Raw genomic sequence first — 22,613 nt, 5'->3', positions numbered from 1 at the left:
TGATAAAAAAAGAGAACAAAAAATAACAAAACAAATAAAAACATGGTCACAAAAAAAGAGAGAAAAAAGAAGAGAAGAGCCATTTCCCATGATGCAAAGCGCCCCGAGGAGAGGGTCAGGATTTGGTAGCTTAATGCGTCTTGAAAGGGTGACCTCGGCCCACAGTACACCCAAGGTCCCCTTTCTACATCATGCTCCCTCTCCTAAAATAGTTTTCATTTCTGTCATTCTCATTAGCATTTTCACTTTGCAGAAAACATAAATACAGATGCAGGTTATGATTAGGCCTACATGTTACTTATGCAAGTGTCCTGAATGATTTTAACACATTGTAGGGGAGAATCTTCGCCTAACTAATGCAAACAGTGGCCTAAAATAGCTTATTATTAATAACATATTTGAAAAAATAAACATAATATTGCCTTTCAATTCAAATAAGCAATACAACTATTAGTTGAAATAACTATTAGTTCAATATCATCCGTTTCCCTTAGACTACAAAAATGTGTTGGACTCCGCTTTTAGTGCTAATACCCCAGGCAAGGGAAGTCTGTGAATATACTGCCTTTGTCATCATAGCAGCAATTCAACCAGGGCCTGTATTCATCAAAAGTGCTGATCTAGGATCAGGTCATCTTATTCATTAGGCTACACTTTGAGCCAAGCTCTAATTAACACACCCTAAGTGGTGTGAATAGCAACACACTTGGCTAAAATGGTATCTTCAAAAATCCTCTAAACTAGGGGTAAAAGGGAGGTGAGAGTGAATTGAAGTGTGCATGTGTGTCATGCCAGCTCACTTATCTAGGAAGTGCTCGACCAAGGTTGTAATGTTGGCTGTCGACCACTAGGGGTTGTCGTGCACACAGAGGAACAGTAGTAGGGGTTTTGGTTTATCTCCTCAGTATAAAGCAGGGGGATTTCCAAGCCACCCCCCACTACCCTGCCACCTGACAGAGCATGCGTATTATGCAGCTTATGCTCCTCTTTCTGCTGAGCCGTGTGTGTGTGTGTGTGTATGTGTGTGTATGTGTGTGTGTGATCTATCTCCAAAACAAACACAGACTCACAGCTGAGTCTGGAGAGATAATGGAGCCTCTGATTTAGTCTCCTGGGCTATAGGGAACAAGAAACACTGGGTTGTCCTTCTTTCTCCTCCTCTTTTAAAGATGCCTTGAAGGAGGAGGATGGGAGGAGATCACATGGGAGGGGTCATCAAGGACAGAGAGAGAGCAAGAGAGTCGATTCAACTTTTTTGACTCATCATCACACTGTATTTTCTCTTGTACTCATTTGTCATGCAAATGTTAATGCACAGACCGTACGCACACCCACATATGCACAAACTTGTGATTCAGTCCAAAACAAATCAATTTCTCTCTTCAGCAGCAGCTCACTCTTGCCATCCACCCACGCCCAATGTAAATATTCATCTTCTCCATGTTTCTCTCTAACATCTAATTTCCTCTCAGTCTCAATCCTGACTGACAGTCAGCAGCCTGGTATTACAGCCCACTTAGCTCTCCCTTGATAGACCTGTCACAGTGCCACAGTGTTCCACAGTACACTACAGTACCCACCAATTAAAGGCTTCCGCTGCAGCACCTGATTCTATTTGCTAGTGTTCAGAGTGCTCCTGGCAGGTGTCCCCAACCTCCCCTTCCACCCCAAACATCTACAAAACCCATGGTGGATTTAAAGCCTTAGCACAAAGTATTGCAAGTGTAACCTGGCACACTGGAGGAGTGGAGTGTGTGTGTGTGTGTGTGTGTGTGTGTGTGTGTGTGTGTGTGTGTGTGTGTGTGTGTGTGTGTGTGTGTGTGTAAAACTAAGCTACCTGACTCTGGAAGAGAGGCCCAGTCATCCAGACTTACAGTAACTCATAAATCTAGAGGACCCCCTAGTCATACTAGACTAGAGGCCCATTTCTCTACTCAACACTGATCTAAAGCTCCACAGGAGTTTATTTTATTGCTCTGTGTGGGATTCCTTCCGTCTTGTACTTGATGACATTGGGTGAACCTGCGATGTTACTTGATTTGTTTTGAGTAGAAAGGTTCAGGTTTACTGCTTCTGCATAGGTCAGGGAAAACTCAGGGAAAGAAGCTTACTTTGTTGGACGTAAGCTAAACCATGATGGAAACAAATAATTCCATATTCCTAAATGCTGTCATCCAGAAGTTAACCAGCTTTTATGTATACAATATATACTGAAATACTTTATAGAGTACTTGAGACATAGGACACCACTTGCTGCGGTACTACATGAGGGTCAGTGGGGGGCACCTTTCCCTCTTAAGCAAATAAAACCCCACATGCCCAGAGCAGGGTGTGCGTGCGTGCATGCGTGTATGCGTGTGTCAGTGGAGGCTGGTGGGAGGAGCGATAGGAGGACAGGCTCATTGTAATGGCTGGAATGGAATTAGTGGAACGGAGTCAAACATGTGGTTTCCATATGTTTGATGTGTTTGATATCGTTCCATTCCAGCCATTAGAATGAGCCCGTCCTCCTATAGCTCCTCCCACCAGCCTCCACTGGTGAGTGTGCATATGTTTGTGTGTGTGTGTGTGTGTGTGTGTGTATGGTGGGATTAGAGGTGACCCCTTTAGAGATGACACAGTTAACAACACATCCACCTTGGTGTCCACATTATAATCAGTAAGCCTCTCACCACCAACTGTTAAGTCGTCACCGCAGATAATGAGATAGGAGCTCTGGGCTGGCTGAGCCTCCCACTTAGTGAGTGGTTGAATAAAAAAAACATACAGTTAAATAATGCATGAACCTAACGCTGCAATGCTCTGTTTAACTAATCAGTTCGCTAAAATCCTGTGCTGTATTGTTCTTTGGGTTTTACTGTAAAGATTTGATTTCCATTTACTCTCAGCTACTGTACGTACAGAGTAAACATTTTCATACATCGAATTTTAGCAAACTACTAAATTCAACACACACAATATAAGCCATGTAGTGGAGCAAGAGAGTGAGAAATGGTTGTTAGTGGGGGGTGCCTAGTCAATTTGCAGTCTCCTGTTTTGTCCCAAGCTCAGTAACTTGTTTTGTCCCAATACTGAATGTTAGGGTCAGCACTCAGTATAGAGTCACAACCATTAATTTTCACTCATCTTAGCCACCCAAACAGGATGTGAACAATAGCCTACAGCTAACTCCAACAGACAAGCTCATCACACTATTCAAAATATCTCCCTCCACGACAGCTTTGTTTTCTCCTTTCTCCTCTACTCAAAAACACTAACCCTCTCCTCCCTCCCTCCTCCCATCCATCCATCCATCTGTGTCTCTGTTTGCATCTCATAACCTGTTACCGTGGCAACATAGGACCAGAGAGGTGGGGAGCATTGCCTCTTCTGTTCCAGGGTTCCTAACAGGCCTAATCACATCATCAGGCTTCAGGACAACAACACTCTTCAGCTGCAGTTTTCCACAGGGTGTTAAAAATTGATGTTTAAACAAAATCTGTTTTCATGTTTTCTGCACATTGAACCAACAACTACGGTATTAGAATGACACACTCATCTTTTGTGCATTGGGATCCACCAATTTTTTTGCACAAATCTCCCATTGACATCAATGCATGTCCATGATTTCTAAATGCGATAGTTCGGTTTGCGCACATACAGTTGAAGTCGGTAGTTTACATACACCTTAGCCAAATACATTTAAATTCAGTTTTTCACAATGCCTGACATTTAATCCTAGTAAAAATTCCCTGTCTTAGGTCAGTTAGGATCACCACTTTATTTTAAGAATGTGAAATGTCAGAATAATTGTAGAGAATGATTTATTTCAGCTTTTATTTCTTTCATCACATTCCCAGTGGGTCAGAAGTTTACATCAATTAGTATTTGGTAGCATTGCCTTTAAATTGTTTAACTTGGGTCAAACGTTTAGGCTAGCCTTCCACAAGCTTCCCACAAAAAGTTGGGTGAATTTTGGCCCATTCCTCCTGACAGAGCTGATGTAACTGAGTCAGGTTTGTAGGCCTCCTTGCTCGCACACACTTTTTCAGTTCTGCCCACAAATATTCTATAGGATTGAGGTCAGCGCTTTGTGATGGCCACTCCAATACCTTGACTTTGTTGTCCTTAAGCCATTTTGCCCCAACATTTTTTTAGTATGCTTGGGGTCATTGTCCATTTGGAAGACCCATTTGCGACCAAGCTTTAACTTCCTGACTGATGTCTTGAGATGTTGCTCCAATATATCCACATAATTTTCCTTCCTCATGATGCCATCTATTTTGTGAAGTGCACCAGTCCCTCCTGCAGCAAAGCACCCCACACAGCATGATGCTGTCACCCCCGTGCTTCACGGTTGGGATGGTGTTCTACGGCTTGCAAGCCTCCCCTTTTTCCTCCAAACATAACGATTGTCATTATGGCCAAACAGTTCTATTTTTGTTTCATCAGACCAGAGGACATTTCTCCAAAAGTACGATCTTTGTCCCCATGTGCAGTTGCAAACCGTAGTCTGGGTTTTTTATGGCGGTTTTGGAGCAGTGGCTTCTTCCTTGCTGAGCGGCCTTTCAGGTTATGTCGATATAGGACTCGTTTTACTGTGGATATACAGTGGGGGAAAAAAAGTATTTAGTCAGCCACCAATTGTGCAAGTTCTCCCGCTTAAAAAGATGAGAGAGGCCTGTAATTTTCATCACAGGTACACGTCAACTATGACAGACAAAATGAGGAAAAAAAATCCAGAAAATCACATTGTAGGATTTCTAATGAATTTATTTGCAAATTATGGTGGAAAATAAGTATTTGTTCAATAACAAAAGTTTCTCAATACTTTGTTATATACCCTTTGTTGGCAATGACACAGGTCAAACGTTTTCTGTAAGTCTTCACAAGGTTTTCACACACTGTTGCTGGTATTTTTGGCCCATTCCTCCATGCAGATCTCCTCTAGAGCAGTGATGTTTTGGGGCTGTCGCTGGGCAACACGGACTTACAACTCCCTCCAAAGATTTTCTAGCAAACTTCAGACGGGCCTGGACATGTACTGGCTTAAGCAGGGGGACACGTCTGGCACTGCAGGATTTGAGTCCCTGGCGGCGTAGTGTGTTACTGATGGTAGGCTTTGTTACTTTGGTCCCAGCTCTCTGCAGGTCATTCACTAGGTCCCCCCATGTGGTTCTGGGATTTTTGCTCACCGTTCTTGTGATCATTTTGACCCCACGGGGTGAGATCTTGCGTGGAGCCCCAGATCGAGGGAGATTATCAGTGGTCTTGTATGTCTTCCATTTCCTAACAATTGCTCCCACAGTTGATTTCTTCAAACCAAGCTGCTTACCTATTGCAGATTCAGTCTTCCCAGCCTGGTGCAGGTCTACAATTTTGTTTCTGGTGTCCTTTGACAGCTCTTTGGTCTTGGCCATAGTGGAGTTTGGAGTGTGACTGTTTGAGGTTGTGGACAGGTGTCTTTTATACTGATAACAAGTTCAAACAGGTGCCATTAATACAGGTAACGAGTGGAGGACAGAGGAGCCTCTTAAAGAAGAAGATACTGGTCTGTGAGAGCCAGAAATCTTGCTTGTTTGTAGGTGACCAAATACTTATTTTCCACCATAATTTGCAAATAAATTCATAAAAAATCCTACAATGTGATTTTCTGTATTTTTTTTTCTCAATTTGTCTGTCATAGTTGACGTGTACCTATAATGAAAATTACAGGCCTCTCTCATCTTTTTAAGTGGGAGAACTTGCACAATTGGTGGTTGACTAAATACTTTTTTCCCCCACTGTAGATACCTTTGTACCTGTTTAATCCAGCATCTTCACAAGGTCATTTGCTGTTGTTCTGGAATTGATTAGCACTTTTCGCACCAAAGTACGTTCATCTCTAGGAGACAGCGCGTCTCCTTCCTGAGTGGTATGACAGCTGCGTGGTCCCATGGTGTTTATACTTGCGTACTATTGTTTGTACAGATGACCGTGGTACCTTCAGGCATTTGGAAATTGCTCCCAAGGATGAACCAGACTTGTGGAGGTCTACCATTTTTTTTCTGAGGTCTTGGCTGATTTCTTTTGATTTTCCCATGATGTCAAGCAAAGATGCACTGAGTTTGAAGGTAGGCCTTGAAATACATCCACAGGTACACCTCCAATTGACTCAAATGATGTCAATTAGCCTATCAGAAGCTTCTAAAGCCATTACATCATTTTCTGGAATTTTCCAAGCTGTTTAAAGGCACAGTCAACTTAGTGTATGTAAACTTCTGACCCACTGGAATTGTGATACAGTCAATTATAAGTGAAATAATCTGTCTGTAAACAAATGTTGGAAAAATTACTTGTGTCATGCACAAAGTAGATGTCCTAACCAACTTGCCAAAACTATAGTTCGTTAACAAGAAATTTGTGGAGTAGTTGAAAAACTAGTTTTAATTACTCCAACCTAAGTGTATGTAAATTTCCGACTTCAACTGTATATTGCTCTCTGTATTTAAGATACCATCACAGAAGGATCCTGGGAATCCAAATGGAGCCTGCCAGATAGGTGCTTCATTATCTACCCTTGGGAAGACATATCCAGACTTGGCAAGTGTCTGGTTGGTTATTACTTTTTATTCATTAGGTTTGCTCTTCTCAGTCTATTGTGTACTGTACCATCCTTGAAATCCCACTTCAAGAAGTTGAGGTTTTCGTGGAGATCTGTAGAAATAGGCCTGGGGCTTCGGTAACACTTCCTAGAAATACTCTCTTCATAATGCATTATAAGCACATTTAGAATGCCTGAGCTATGAATCACGCATAATAATGCACAACAAAGGCACTAATAACTGCTCATAAACATCTATGACCACATTCATAATGCGTTATGAAGAGGGCATTATTAGGAAGTGTTTACCAGGGCTTCTTCAGCATACTCATGGTAATCTGAATCTCGGTAGGGAAATACCAAGCATGTCAATGATCTGCATGTCCCGGTTCAGACACACTGGAACAATGGCTGCCATGGGGAGTCCGGATCGGTTGTCAAGACAAGAAACAACCCTGACCTGGTGTTTTCAGGCATTGGTTCCATAAAGCAAGAGGGGAAAGTGAGTGTATGAGAGAGAGGCAGAGAGAGTGTGTGTGTGAGAGAGAAAGAGAGAGAGAGCAAGAGGGAGAGAGAGGGAGGCAGAAGCAGAGCAAGAGGGAGAGAGAGGCAGAGAGAGAGAGAGCAAGAGGGAGAGAGAGGGAGGCAGAGAGTGTGTGAGAGAAAGAAAAAGAGCGAGAAAGAGATAGAGAGAGTGAGAGGGGGAGACAGAATGACAGAGAGAACAAGAGAGAGGGACAGAGAGGGAGAGAGAGTGTGTTTGTGTGTGTGTGTGTGAGAGAGAGAGATAGAGAGACAGAAAGAGAGAAATGTGTGCGAGAAAGAGAGAGAGAGAGAGAGAGAGATGGAGAGAGTTGTGTGGCTCCCTCCCTATGAAAGCATGCACAGCAGTTGTATAACAGTTCTGTCAGCCAAGTGAACTGCAATATCCCAGACACTGAGGAGCAGCGAGGAGGAGGATTAACCCCATGTGAGACCGGATCAGCTAGCCTGGGTAAACCACTGCTGAGCACAGCGTTCAGTCTGGTTGATCCAGGCTAGCTGTGACCAGCTGGGAGTCCAGGCAGCCATAATTAGAGCAAATGGACTGGTGGTTCCTCTTATTCGCCCCTTCCCAGCTCAGACCACTGCCATCTATATGCCTTAGAGGGGATTTAGCTGGGATAAACGATTTGTGGTCCGACGGGCGGTGGCTTACTATCAATGGCAGTTCTTTATTGACAGGCATTTTTATGTATGTATTTGAGTATAGCAGAAAGTTTACTATTGGTGAACAAATAAAACTAGCAAAGTATGTACGAGGATGTTTCTGTATACAATGTTTTTTTTTTTAGGGAAACCTTTTTCAACTGACAGCACTAAAGAGTCAACACTCTTCCTGAAGTAAAGTAACTAAAGTAACCATTCATGTTGGTTCAAACAAATGGATGACACTTGTACATGGAGGGCGCTCAGTATTGGTTCGCTATGGTGGTGGGTGGTTCCCCTTACCTGTCTTGTCCTCAAACCTCCACACGGGGACACTGGTGGCTGTCTGGAGGGGTGTGTCTAAGGGCAGGGGGATGCAGATATGGACGGGGTCCCAAACCTGAACACTGGTCCCGTTACGACTGAAGAGCTGGGCATTGACCGCCGCCACCGCCGTCAGCTCCACCCAGCTATTGTTAGCCCCTGGGGAGAGACGACACAAAGGTCTTTAGACCAAACACCAGTGTGGTGTAGAACCCAACAGTAGACAATTCTCAAACAAGGCTTGCTACCAAGCCTCTCAACACAGATAATGCTAATGCTACCATCACCATGCAAATATCACAATATTCACCCTCAGCATTTTACATTTACATTTACGTCATTTAGCAGACGCTCTTATCCAGAGCGACTTACAAATTGGTGCATTCACCTTATAGCCAGTGGGATAACCACTTTACAATGTTTTCTTTTCTTCTTTTTTTATTTTTTGGGGGGGGTAGAAGGATTACTTTATCCTATCCCAGGTATTCCTTAAAGAGGTGGGGTTTCAAATGTCTCCGGAAGGTGGTGAGTGACTACGCTGTCGTGGCATCGTGAGGGAGCTTGTTCCACCATTGGGGTGCCAGAGCAGCGAACAGTTTTGACTGGGCTGAGCGGGAACTGTGCTTCCGCAGAGGTAGGGGAGCCAGCAGGCCAGAGGTGGATGAACGCAATGCCCTCGTTTGGGTGTAGGGACTGATCAGAGCCTGAAGGTACGGAGGTGCCGTTCCCCTCACAGCTCCGTAGGCAAGCACCATGGTCTTGTAAACATTTTACTGTTTGTTCAGCATTCTAAGGCATCATCATCATCATGGTTGACCTGGTTTCCACTTGTCAGAAGAGTCTTTCCAACATGTCAGCCTTCCTCTACTTCATCATAATCATTATGACCGTTCAACTTTTTTCAAGTCCTCATCAATGCAATAGTTATTTGTGTCACTGTCAATGCCTTCAACACACTTCAACAAAATGCATCCTTTAAAGAAGACACAGTGACACACTTGGTACAGTTTCATGTTTGCTAATGAACATGTCTCGCTTGCTGCTAGGGAGACGTGGTCGTTATGGTCGGGTCGGCTCAAAAATACCAAATCATCCATCAACAACACCACAGGCTTCTCCTTGTTTATGTAGCAAACTATTCCTTTCAACAGCATATTTCATCCTACAATGATAATGAAGTCACTGTAATCACTAAACCTAGTAAACACTCTTTTCGTGGACTTCACATCACAGATTGAAATAAACTGTGGCAGACGTCGAGTTACTTCACACTACTACCGTAGCATGGATGGACAGATTTTGACACGGAGAGGGGGAGATGTGTGAAGGAGAGTGTGATGTTCTGGAGAGAGCAGGATGAGAAAAGGGAGGGACCCTGTGGTGGTCTGGACTGAATATAAATCAATATGGTGTCTTTATTATGCACTCATCTTAGTGTTGGGTTGCAGAGACGCTATCCATTGGCTTCTCATCATTCATGACACTCAGACACAATACTATGTAATCATACTTCTCCCCTGGTTTCCTGCCATCATTTCTCATCGTTAGGGAGTTTTTTACAGAAATCTCTTTCGGTCAAAATCTCTCGATTTTCCACTTGAGCAATTCTACCTTTTCAGTCTTTCTTTTACCCATGTATTTTCCCTCCATCCTTCCTTCTCTCTCTTCCTATCTCATCTCCTGTGTCCCTCCTTCCCTCTCATTTTCAAGCCTCCCTGTTCTCCTCCCTCCTTCTGCCTCCCGCCCTTCCTCCCTCCACCCTCTCTTCTTCCTCATCTCCCTCCATCCCTCCCACCTTCCATCCCCTCCCTCTCTGTCTCACCTGTGGCATTGCTCTCCAGGCCCAGTGGGTAGGGGAAACCTCCTATCTCATACTGACTCTGTGCGGACGTCAGCACAGCAGAAAGCTCTGGGTTGGTAGAGTTGAGGGCCAGAGTCACTGCTTTCCTCTGGAGCTGTATCCATGGCTGTTTTTTGACTCCTAGAGGGGGAAGGGGTGATAGAGGGGAGAAAGTGGGGGAAGGAGAGGAGAGAGAGTCTGTGAGATTGTGGGTGCAACTGAACAAGAAGCATAAAGGTTACGGTATCGGCATGGCAACCATATGCCATATGAAAGTTGATAATCCAAAGTGAAGAGTTGAAGACAGTTTTTATTAAATATACATAGTACTGTTTATAATACTAGTAACAATAGAATATCAATATTTCCTCCCCACAAAACAGTTTTAGAGAGACACTGAATCATTTATCTATAATTTTTTCAGATTATACAGAACCTAACCACGGGATCAACCCTCAAATTGAAATGACAACCAGCACACATACAGTAGGAGCATCCAGGGATAATGGCAGCTAGAAGGATTTGCTGGTCTATAGTAAGACAATAAGAGACTAACCCTGCAGGTTGGACAACATTCCCCTAGTCTCCCTGCCTGTCATACTATAATCCCATTCTCACTGTTTGATTTGGCTTGCCACAAGGGAAAAAAGGGGCCTAAAAATATACTGGCCCCTCGTAACGGTGCCACTCGTCTGATATGATTAGTATTTGGTGAGCATGGGGCCTGATCTGTGCAGACAGCCAGGCAAGCGTGTCCAAGCAGATGGTCTATAATATACTGAACACCCCAGGCCTGCTGTATTGTAGCATCCATCTCTATCTCATCTCGCTTTCTGCAAAACTGTAAAACCTATTGCTATTCTCTGAATTATTTTTTTGTTGTTGACATTGTCAAATAACTCAAGCTTAGATTGGTAACACTTTTTCCAATTTGGCACACATAAACTAGATGCCATGGTCAAAAAGAATGCCACCGATTGTTATAAGCGGTCTCACTTAAAGCCTCACATCTGTTGCCCTGTTTGATCTAAAGACTTGACACTTTGCATGTAGGTGTCTTTCCTCATGCTGAACAAATTTGCCTCAAGGACCCATTAGGCCTGTCAGGATAGATTTTCCTCCTTCTTCTCATGAACCATAAGTCCAACTAACACAACATTCGGTATGTAGGCCCATGGTACATCTCTTAATTTGAGAAAAGCTTGGTTAAGAGATGGCTGAGTTATTGATAAATCAGGAAATCTGATTTTACGTGTCTATTTATACTGAACAAAAATATAAACACAACATGTGGTCCCATGTTTTATGAGCTGATATAAAAGATCCCAGAAATGTTCTATACGCATAAAAACCATATTTCTCTAAAATGTTGTTCACAAATTTGTCTACATCCCTGTTGGTGAGCATTTCACCTTTGCCAAGATAATCCATCCACCTGACAGGTGTGCCATATCAAGAAGTTGATTCAACAGCATGATCATTACACAGGACACAAGGCCTTTCAGAACAGATGTATATATACTGAGATCATGTGACAGATCATGTGACACATAGATTACACACAGGTGGACTTTATTTAACTAATTATGTGACTTCTGAAGGTAATTGGTTGCACCAGATCTTATTTAGGGTCTTCATAGCGAAGGGGTGAATACATATGCATACACCACTTTTCCGTTATTTTTTTTTTTTCATTTCACTTCACCAATTTGGACTATTTTGTGTATGTCCATTACATGAAATCCAAATTAAAATTCATTTAAATTACAGGTTGTGATGCAACAAAATAGGAAAAACGCCAAGGGGATGAATACTTTTGCAAGACTGTTTTCACCCATATACAATATACTCATGATACAACCCATGCTTGAATGTGAAACCACCTCAAAAGAGCAGCCGCCAAGGGCTAATGTTTAATCGTAATGTCTTTAATTTCCTCTATACAGCCATTATTTACATTACATAGCAACACTCATAATGTTTGCAATATGCTGTTCAAAATGTTCAACCAAGCATAATAATTTTCACTCTATATAGTATCAGTGTGAATGCCAATGAAATAAGTAACCTAAAGAGATACCCCTAACCACCCAAACAAACTGTTACTCAGCTCAAGTGAAGAACAGACAAACAAACCAGCGATATTACTGGACGATGCAGGAACTGCCAATTCACACCAAAGGACTCTGATTCGAGTAGGTCGTCAAGGGCAACCAGGGGTAAGATTCCATAGCTCTGAGACGTCTGACACAGTCACTTTAGGCCACTTTCCTGATCCAAATTGGCTCTCATTTACATTGGCACTACAACAAAGTCTTAAGCATTTTCTTAGATAAGGTGTGGGAGGTGTACTCAGCACCCTACTCAATACAAATGTCATTTCATTCAGTCCTTTGAAACATCGATTCTACTAAATTACTATATGTAATTTTGTAGTATTTAGTAATTTTGTAGGATTGTTCGACAGAAATTGATTCTATATGTATACTGAACAAAAATATAAACTCAACATGTAACAATTTCAACGATTTTACTGAGTTACAGTTCATATAAGGAAATCAGTCAATGGAAATAAATAAATTAGGCCCTAATCTATGGATTTCACATGACTGGGCAGGGGCACAGCCATGGGTGGGCCAGGGAGGGAATAGGCCTACCCACTTGGGAGCCAGGCGAAGCTAATCTGAATGAGTTTTTTCTCACAAAAAGGCTTTATTACAGACAGAAATACTCCTCAGTTTCATCAGCTGTCCAGGTGGCTGGTCTCAGAAGATCCTGCAGGTGAAACAGATGGAAGTAGAGGTCCTGGGCTGGCGTGGTTACACGTGGTCTGCGGTTGTGAGGCCAGTTGGACGTAGTGCCAAATTATTTAAAACGACATTGGAGGCGCTTATGGTAAAGAAATTAACATTACATTTTCTGGCAACAGCTCTGGTGGACATTGCTGCTGTCAGCATGCCAATTGCACGCTCCTTCAATTGCACGCTCCTGTGGCATTGTGTTGTGTGACAAACATGCACATTTTAGAGTGGCCTTTTATGGTCCCCAGCACAAGGTGCACCTGTGTAATGATCATGCTGTTTAATCAGCTTCTTGATATGCCACACCTGTCAGGTGTGTTTATATTTTTGTTCAGTATAATTATATGGTCCTGTGAAGAGTGGACTTCCTCGCAGAAGCCAAACCACTCCTTATCAGACTATGTCCCCTCAGAGCTTTAACTTTTTATTCTCCACCATTCCTTTCCTGCCTCTCTGCTCCCTCCTTTCCGTAGCCCCCCCCCCTCCATCTGAGGGGCCAAGCTGCTGCCCTTCCTTCACTGAAGCCAGCCCAGGACAGGGACATGATCTGGGGCATGGCTCTAGAAAACACAGAGCTGATTGGTTGGTACAGGGTCTCCTCTCCCCATGAGGAGCACTGAACAGTGCCCGTCTGTTAAGCAGAGGAGGATCCCAGCCAGACTGAGGAGGAAGCTCTAGCACAAAGGAAAGATGGAGAGAGAAGAGGACTGAGGAGAAGGGAGTATGAAGACACACAAACAAACCTCAAAGGACTCTAAAATGGCCCTGAGAGGCAGGCAGACTGGGTCACTCCTTGGGTTCTGCTCTGAGAGGAGGGGAAGGGGGGTGGCAGGGGCAACAGGGGCCACAGGGGGAGAGTGTCAGTGGGGGCCCCAAGAAAGAACATGGGTCATCCAACACCTAAATGTCCCCCCACTGAAAGCCTGGTTGAGATTATGAAGAGACCCCCAGAGGGAATAGGACAATGATTAATTCCACCCAGCCATTCATCAGTTAAAAGCACTGCACTCCATTTCACAAAGCGTGTTGGAGTTTCATTGGGCCATATAATGTAATTACTCATTCATAGAGCCGTTGGGTGACCGTATTACCGCCACACCGGCGGTCACGAGTCATGAAGGCAGTCAAATTCCATGTGACCGTTTAGTCACGGTAATTAGGCTTCTCCAAGCTCTGATGCTGCTGATGGTCATTAGTAGCCTACCAAACTTGTTAACTGCCTGGTACTCAACTCAGCACCCTATTTTCCCTTCTAACCACTCTGACATCAATGCAAACGTAATTGAAAATCTAATCAAACACTTCATGAAAGCCCATGAGCTCATGTTGCGCAAGATTTCTATAGGCTATGCAATTGCGCGAGAAAACAGAGTGATGGCCTCTATTAAAAAGAGGAGGATCCCATCAGCTTTCTATAGGCTAGGCCTACTATATTTATTTATCAACTTTCCAAATATTAAGCACATTGATTATCTTTACAACAGGAGTATAGCCTATCTGGCTGGCATGAAAATGAACCAAGGGAAATGTGGTCCTCCATTCACTATTTAAGTGCATAGATGACATGTATTTTTTTCCCTGCCCCTGTTTCGAGATAGGTGCATGATAATCGTCCATTCTAAATCAAACAAATTTCACACATATATTATTTAGTATATGTAAAGACAAGATTAAATCAAGAATAGTCTGATGGGTGACAATATTAGCCTATCACTTGTGAATGATGCCCAGCGTAAGGCAAGAGACAATGCCTTATTTTATGCGACTTATTCGAATCATAGTCGCACACCTCATGTAGCCTAGCCCATAGGCCTATATGTTTTAATAAGGTTTGTATCACAACTAAAGTGGCCAAATAACTTCTTAAAATTAAGCACATTAATCCGCTTTAAATGGGGTGTAGAGCCTAACTGGCATACATAAGCAGCGCGTGAGTTTCAAGTTTGGTGAAGATAATTTTAATAATGTGAAGAAATAGCCTAATACTTTATCAACATTTTAAGCTAAACGCTCTGATCTGTTGCGTCAGCCACATTGCATAAAAAAGTTGTGTTGTTGCATTAATTTGGGATCTATCGCATCCCAAAGTGGTTGTATTAATTTGGGATATATCGCATCCCACAACTGTCCCAGACTATGTTTGGAATATTTATTTCTCACACAGAATAGGTCAACTTTTGTACTATGGGGGATAGTAGATTGACATAGGCTAGTGCTTTGGCTGTTTGTTAGGCCTACTCATCTTGTTAGCTGATGAAAAATAAATGTGGACAGTTCTTCCAATATCTTCAATATGCACCTTGGAATTGGATAAGGACGCGAGCAGTTGCGTCCCCAATGTGTCTGTCTTCACTTGTAGCCTGTGAGAAAGACCCGATCACCTGATGGAGAGCCATGTGTGCGGCACTCCGGGCCAAGGGCACAACGGCCATTGGCCGCAAAAGGCATGGATTTTTTTAGGGAGCATTATGGCCACACGAAGGGGATGTGCCGTGAAGCAGAGCGCATGCCTTTCAAGCGACTTTTTTCAAATCATCATTAGAGTCACATCATGCAGCCTTACAATGTATTAAAAATCAAAAGATATAGTCCAATGTTTGTAGAACAACTAAAGTTACATTAATAACTCTAAATTAAGCATATAGGAGTACCTATGTCTTTGTTAACCACTCAACAAAGAATAGCCGCATGTGCACACTCCCTCAAATCGTTTGGAAAAAATATCCTTTCTATTTTATTCAGCTTTGTTCAATTGTATTCTTCATACTATAAAATAATATAAAATAATGCCACGGAATTCTAAGCAAATCTTGTCTGCTAAATGAACTAGTGTAGGCCACAGCCATTTGGCAACAGCCAGATCATAACCTAACATAGGGACAACTCAGGGTATGCTATTCTGTTCTTCTGAAAGAGACTACATTTTCTTCATATCATGCTTCTTTAGGCCTGTCTAAAATAAATAATGGATTTATTGTGAAGGTGTAGGCTACAGTTGAAGTCAGAAGTTTACATACACCTTAGCTAAATACATTTAAACTCAGTTGTTCATAATTCCTGACATTTAATCCTAGTAAAAATTCCCTGTCTTAGGTCAGTTAGGATCACCACTTTATTTTAAGAATGTGAAATGTCAGAATAATAGTAGAGAGAATTATTTCTTTCAGCTTTTATTTCTTTCATCACATTCCCAGTGGGTCAGAAGTTTACATACACTCAATTAGTATTTGGTAGCATTGTCTTTAAATTGTTTAACTTGGGTCAAACGTTTCGGGTAGCCTTCCACAAGCTTCCCACAATAAGTTGGGTGAATTTTGGCCCATTCCTCCTGACAGAGCTGGTGTAACTGAGTCAGGTTTATAGGCCTCCTTGCTCACACACGCTTTTCATTTCTGTCCACAAATGTTCTATAGGCTTGAGGACAGGGCTTTGTGATGGCCAACCCAATACCTTGACTTTGTTGTCCTTAAGCCATTTTGCCACAACTTTGGAAGTATGCTTGTCCATTTGGAAGACCCATTTGCGACCAAGCTTTAACTTCCTGACTGATGTCTTGAGATGTTGCTTCAATATATCCACATAAGCACCCCCACAGCATGATGCTGCCACCCCCGTGCTTCACGGTTGGGATGGTGTTCTTCGGCTTGCAAGCCTTCCCCTTTTTCCTCCAAACATAACGATGGTCATTATGGCCAAACAGTTCAATTTTTTTTCATCAGACCAGAGGATATTTCTCCAAAAAGTATGATCTTTGTCCCCATGTGCAGTTGCAAACCGTAGTCTGGCTTTTTTATGGCGGTTTTGGAGCTGTGGGTTCTTCCTTGCTGAGCGGCCTTTCAGGTTATGTCGATATAGAACTCGTTTTAGTGTGGATATAGATACTTTTGTACCTGTTTCCTCCAGCATCTTCACAAGGTCCTTTGCTGTTGTTCTGGGATTGATTTGCACTTTTCACACCAACGTACGTTCATCTCTAGGAGACAGAACACGTTTCCTTCCTGAGAGGTATGACGGCTGCATGGTCCCATGGTGTTTATACTTGCGTACTATTGTTTGTACAGATGACCGTGGTACCTTCAGGCGTTTGGAAATTGCTCCCAAGGATGAACCAGACTTGTGGAGGTGTACCTTTTTTTTCTGAGGTCTTGGCTGATTTCTTTTGATTTTCCCATGATGTCAAGCAAAGAGGCACTGAGTAGGCCTTCAAATACATCCACAGGTACACCTCCAATTGACTCAAATTATGTCAATTAGCCTATCAGAAGCTTCTAAAGCCATTACATCATATTCTGTAATTTTCCAAGCTGTTTAAAGGCACAGTCAACTTAGTGTATGTAAACTTCTGACCCACTGGAATTGTGATACAGTCAATTATAAGTGAAATAATCTGTCTGTAAACAATTGTTACAAAAAAATTACTTGTGTCATGCACAAAGTAGATGTCCTAACCGACTTGCCAGAACTATAGTTTGTTAACAAGAAATGTGTGGAGTGGTTAAAAAACGAGTTTTAATGACTCCAACCTAAGTGTATGTAAACTTCCGACTTCAACTGTATATTAAATTGATTTATTAGGCTTTTTAAAATGTAGATGTTCCAAAGGTCTGCATAAGTGGCTTGTAGGCTATGTGTGGAAGCCAGGAGATGCTGAATGTGTTTATATTAATTAACGGTCAATTACCGTGAGACCGACAGATATTTGCTTGACAATCACCGGCTGACGAAATTTCGTGACCGCCACAGCCCTACTCATTCATTCACCAAAGGTAAGGCCATGCATAGAAGACAGAAGTTGCAGTGCCTTCTGCATTAAAGGTGCAGGCATACAACTGAACCTTCTCTAGATGGATAAGTGCTTTTGACGTTGAGGGGTACTGCCATCATAGGTGACAAATGAATTCCCTGCATTGTGTGATGTCTTCTTATTGATGCCGCCAAGAGCCAGGGGTTGGCTGGGGGTGAAAGTTCAGCCAAAGCATGCCATCTGTCAACTAGACTGGAAAACACACAGGAGTGAGGACTGGGGAGTGCCTCTGTGTATTGCACTGTAAAGCCCATGCTAACGCTAACCCCATTGAGTTTAGAGTTCGGTGGCTGGCTGAGGAGGCAGAGATGCCTGTGGTCTGGGATGGTTTGGCAGCTTTCCAGTGTCTGTCTGGAGGCACTCTCTCTAGGTATTTTATCATGCTGGACACACAGTGTCCAAGCTCCCATGGCATGGGCGGATTGGTGGTCTGGCAGTTCTGACAAATACCAGAAGGGCCGGACCATCTTCTATAAGGGTGGGCTGGTTGAAATTGACCCCCCCGCCATACAAAAAAAAGTATATATATATATTTCATGAGCTGAAATAAAAGTTCGCAGAAATGTTCCATGCGCACGAAAATGTATGCCCCTACCTCATCCAGACTCAAAGATAGGGCTTCGTACTAAATGGGTGCTGCTGAATAATTGTGCTATACGCCACAGCACTAATCAACATATAAAATGGCTTGATGCTGCGACATGGCTAGGTGTAGAGACAGCGGGGTGAGATAGGACAAGTGTGATTTTTGAGTACGCTCTGTACCCTTTGTTCCCTCATTTCCATACCAACGGACAAGGCCCAGGTGTTCAGTACGACATCACAGAGCAACGACAGAAACAATGGAGGGGGAAGAGCATATGGAGAGAGGCATGATGGGAAGGCGTGACGACCGAGCGTAGCCACTACAGAGCAGCATATGCCAGACGCGGAGGCTGCCTACATTTACATAATGTTATGTGTGTGTGTGTTGTAAAGGCTTGACATTTGAGTTAGAAGTGCAGCTGGGGAGCAGTGATTGATTGAATCACAGAATGATTCGTGCTAGCTAGGTAATAGTCACGTACTGCTGACACTGTATGTGTTTACCCATTTTCTGAGACAACCAATTGACTTCCCTGGAGGTTTTTCTGTAGATGTGGACACATCAGACTCAATGCCATAGCTGAGAAATAGCCTTGTTTATATCCCTGCTATGGTCTCTATCATGAAGCACACAGATAAGACACACAACCAGATGAGTAAAGGTTGGGACATACAGTGAGTGAAAAAATTATTTGATCCTCTGCTGATTTTGTACGTTTGCCCACTGACAAAGACATGATCAGTCTATAATTTTAATGGTAGGTTTATTTGAACAGTGAGAGACAGAATAACAACAACAAAATCCTGAAAAACGCATGTCAAAAATGTTATAAATTGATTTGCATTTTAATGAGGGAAATAAGTATTTGCCCCTCTGCAAAACATGACTTAGTACTTGGTGGCAAAACCATTGTTGGCAATCACAGAGGTCAGACGTTTCTTGTAGTTGGCCACCAGGTTTGCACACCTCTCAGGAGGGATTTTGTTCCACTCCTCTTTGCAGATCTTCTCCAAGTCATTAAGGTTTCGAACCTGATGTTTGGCAACTCGAACCTTCAGCTCCCTCCAGAGATGTTCTATGGGATTAAGGTCTGGAGACTGGCTAGGCCACTCCAGGACCTTAATGTGCTTCTTCTTGAGCCACTCCTTTGTTGCCTTGGCCGTGTGTTTTGGGTCATTGTCATGCTGGAATACCCATCCACGACCAATTTTCAATGGGAAGTAGGTTCTCACCCAAGATTTGACGATACATAGCCCCATCCATCGTCCCTTTGATGCGGTGAAGTTGTCCTGTCCCTTTAGCAGAAAAACACCCCCAAAGCATAATGTTTCCACCTCCATGTTTGACGGTGGGGATGGTGTTCTTGGGGTCATAGGCAGCATTCCTCCTCCTCCAAACATGGCGAGTTGAGTTGATGCCAAAGAGCTCGATTTTGGTCTCATCTGACCACAACACTTTCACCCAGTTCTCTGAATCATTCAGATGTTCATTGGCAAACTTCAGACGGCCCTGTATATGTGCTTTCTTGAGCAGGGGGACCTTTCGAGCGCTGCAGGATTTCAGTCCTTCACGGCGTAGTGTGTTACCAATTGTTTTCTTGGTGACTATGGTCCCAGCTGCCTTGAGATCATTGACAAGATCCTCCAGTGTAGTTCTGGGCTGATTCCTCACCGTTCTCATGATCATTGCAACTCCACGAGGTGAGAACTTGCATGGAGCCCTAGGCCGAGGGAGATAGACAGTTATTTTGTGTTTCTTCCATTTGCGAATAATCGCACCAACTGTTGTCACCTTCTCACCAAGCTGCTTGGCAATGGTCTTGTAGCCCATTCCAGCCTTGTGTAGGTCTGCAATCTTGTCCCTGACATCCTTGGAGAGCTCTTTGGTCTTGGCCATGGTGGAGAGTTTGGAATCTGATTGATTGATTGCTTCTGTGGACAGATGTCTTTTATACAGGTAACAAGCTGAGATTAGGAGCACTCCCTTTAAGAGTGTGCTCCTAATCTCAGCTCATTACCTGTATAAAAGACACCTGGGAGCCAGAAATCTTTCTGATTGAGAAGGGGTCAAATACTTATTTCCCTCATTAAAATGCAAATTAATTTATACAATTTTTGACATGCATTTTTCTGGATTTTGTTGTTGTTATTCTGTCTCTCACTGTTCAAATAAACCTACCATTAAAATTATAGACTGATCATTTCTTTGTCAGTGGGCAAACGTACAAAATCAGCAGGGGATCAAATACTTTTTTCCCTCATTGTACTTCTAGGGCCTTTGACTGGCTAACAACCTCTCATAGCATAGTACCTTCAGAGCCTGAATATGCCTCCACCAAAGGACTGTCGAGGGGATAACTTAGCCTCCCGTGCTGCTCAAATTAATTGTGTGAGTGGCTTCAATCCATTTGGCAAAAGTAATTGAAACTGGCTTCCAAAGTGAACTGTGTGTAAAGTTACAGCGGTCTACCCAGTCATCCACAGCAACACTGCTTCATCCCCAGTAATGCATTATTATGACGTCTGAGCCAAGAGACTTAACACACTCTATGCAACACAAAATATTGGGGAGTCAACTCAACCATGGCCTATTTCAGTAGCGCTGTTCTGAACTCACATCACAATGGGGTGATTCTGATAGAAAGAGAAATGTAGGCTTTATGGGCAAAGATAGAATGAGTGTTAAGTGGGTAACGTATATTGAATCATCTTTAAAACAATGTAACGAAAGAGGTAAAAAGATCAAGGTTGTAAAATGATGCCTTCATTGCAGGCTGTCCTTGAATGATATACAGTAGCTGCTACTACTTGTGTAATGATGTTTCATAATGACAATAACACAGAGTGGATTAACACTCAAATAGGCTACGATGTTGACTAAATAGCTAACATACCTTGTGATTACACAGCTTAATTACACCAATCATGTGCTGCATGCTTTCAAGTACACAGCCACACTAACAGTCCCACTCTACCAAACACAGCATTTTGGGTTTTGTTAAACACAGCTTGAAAAGCACCCCCCTCTCCCCCTCATTGGCACTCCACCACCTCTCCAAAACACTTTAGTTTCCTGCCACCGGTTGTCTCCATGGTGACCAGCCTCAGCACTGAGCGCTGCACTTTCAGATGGCCTCTCATCAGTTCCTATCCATCAGCACAAGGATCTACTGTCTTTCTTCTCCCTGTTACTAAGGCCCTCGTCGTGATACGCTACCATGCTTAGTCCTCCTGAGAGACTCGTCTCTACCGCTTAGAGATACAGCAGAGAAAACGTGCTAAACTGCTCCTCGCTTAACCGACTGAGCGAGAATACCCTGGAGGCATTGAGAGAGCGCAGGAGAGAGTGGGAGAGTGTGTGTGAGAGATAGAGTGTGTTCGAGTATGTGTGTGGGTCTTAACCGACTGAGCGAGAATACCCTGGACGCATTGAGAGAGAGTGTGTGTGAGAGAGCGAGTGTGTGTGTGAGAGAGAGTGTGTGTGTGTTAGAGTGTGTGTGTGTGAGAGAGTGTGTGTGAGAGAGTGTGTGTGTGAGAGAGTGTGTGTGTGTGTCAGCAAAACGACCACATCCTCTATAAAAGTTGCCAGATGCTCTAGATGTTAACAAGAGAGTTGTATAACTGTATCTCATCCTGATTCAATTAAGTATTATTCAAACCTGACTAACTAACTAAGAACACAGGGGTAGCTAGTCATTGGAGCTGGTTAAGTATTTGTGGTATTTTATTAGGATCCCCATTAGCTTTTGCGAAAGCATCAGGCTACTCTTCCTGGGGTCCACACAAAACATGAAACATGACATAATACAGAACATTCATAGACAAGAACAGCTCAAGGACAGAACTACATACATTTAAAAATGGCACACATAGCCTACATATCAATACATACACACAAAATACCTAGGTCAAATAGGGGAGAGGCGTTGTGAGGTGTTGCTTTATCTGTTATTTTTTTTAAACAGGTTTGTTGTTCATTTGAGCAACATGAGATGGAAGGGAGTTCCATGCAATAATGGCTCTATATAATACTGTACGCTTTCTTGAATTTGTTCTGGATTTGGGGACTGTGAAAAGACCCCTGGTGGCCTGTCTGGTGGGGTAAGTTTGTACAACAGTTGTACATACAACAACCTAAGGTAGACCCAAATCAATTGAACAAGTAAAGGAAGCATCTCCTTGCCATATAAAATCGCCAACACACTACTAAAACACTACATGGGGGTGGAGCAATATGTAAGCATTTACTGCATGAAAGGCCCTCTTGACAGAGGGAAGAGCAGAGGAAGAGAGAAAGCTGTCTGGGGCATAATTAAAGGGAACAGACAGGGCTCTCATTGAGGCTGTTGCTACAGAAATCAATGTGCTGCAGACACAATAAATGCCTCTCATCCTGTCACGCACACGCACACATACAGTCACATCAGTCCCAGATTCTGGGATCGTTAAGGAGATAATGGAAAACAGCTGCGTCAGGGGCCCTGGGCTTGACAGTTCAGAGAGAAGGGG

General features: G+C 43.1%; 1 protein-coding gene across 1 annotated transcript in view; it reads right to left on the bottom strand.

The window, feature by feature from the left end:
• Positions 1–22,613, bottom strand: part of LOC121569720 (protein FAM171A2) — an 82,444-nt gene that overhangs the window by 12,754 nt on the left and 47,077 nt on the right. Inside the window, exons 4-5 of the mRNA XM_041880871.1 lie at positions 9,897–10,055; positions 8,054–8,233 (exon numbers count right to left, since the gene is read on the bottom strand). Of these exons, the coding sequence (XP_041736805.1) occupies positions 8,054–8,233; positions 9,897–10,055 (339 nt within the window). The remainder of the gene's footprint in view (positions 1–8,053; positions 8,234–9,896; positions 10,056–22,613) is intronic.

Source organism: Coregonus clupeaformis, chromosome 7, assembly GCF_020615455.1.
Source record: "Coregonus clupeaformis isolate EN_2021a chromosome 7, ASM2061545v1, whole genome shotgun sequence".
Taxonomy (NCBI): Eukaryota; Metazoa; Chordata; class Actinopteri; order Salmoniformes; family Salmonidae; genus Coregonus; species Coregonus clupeaformis.
This window is presented reverse-complemented; position numbering and strand designations above follow the sequence as displayed.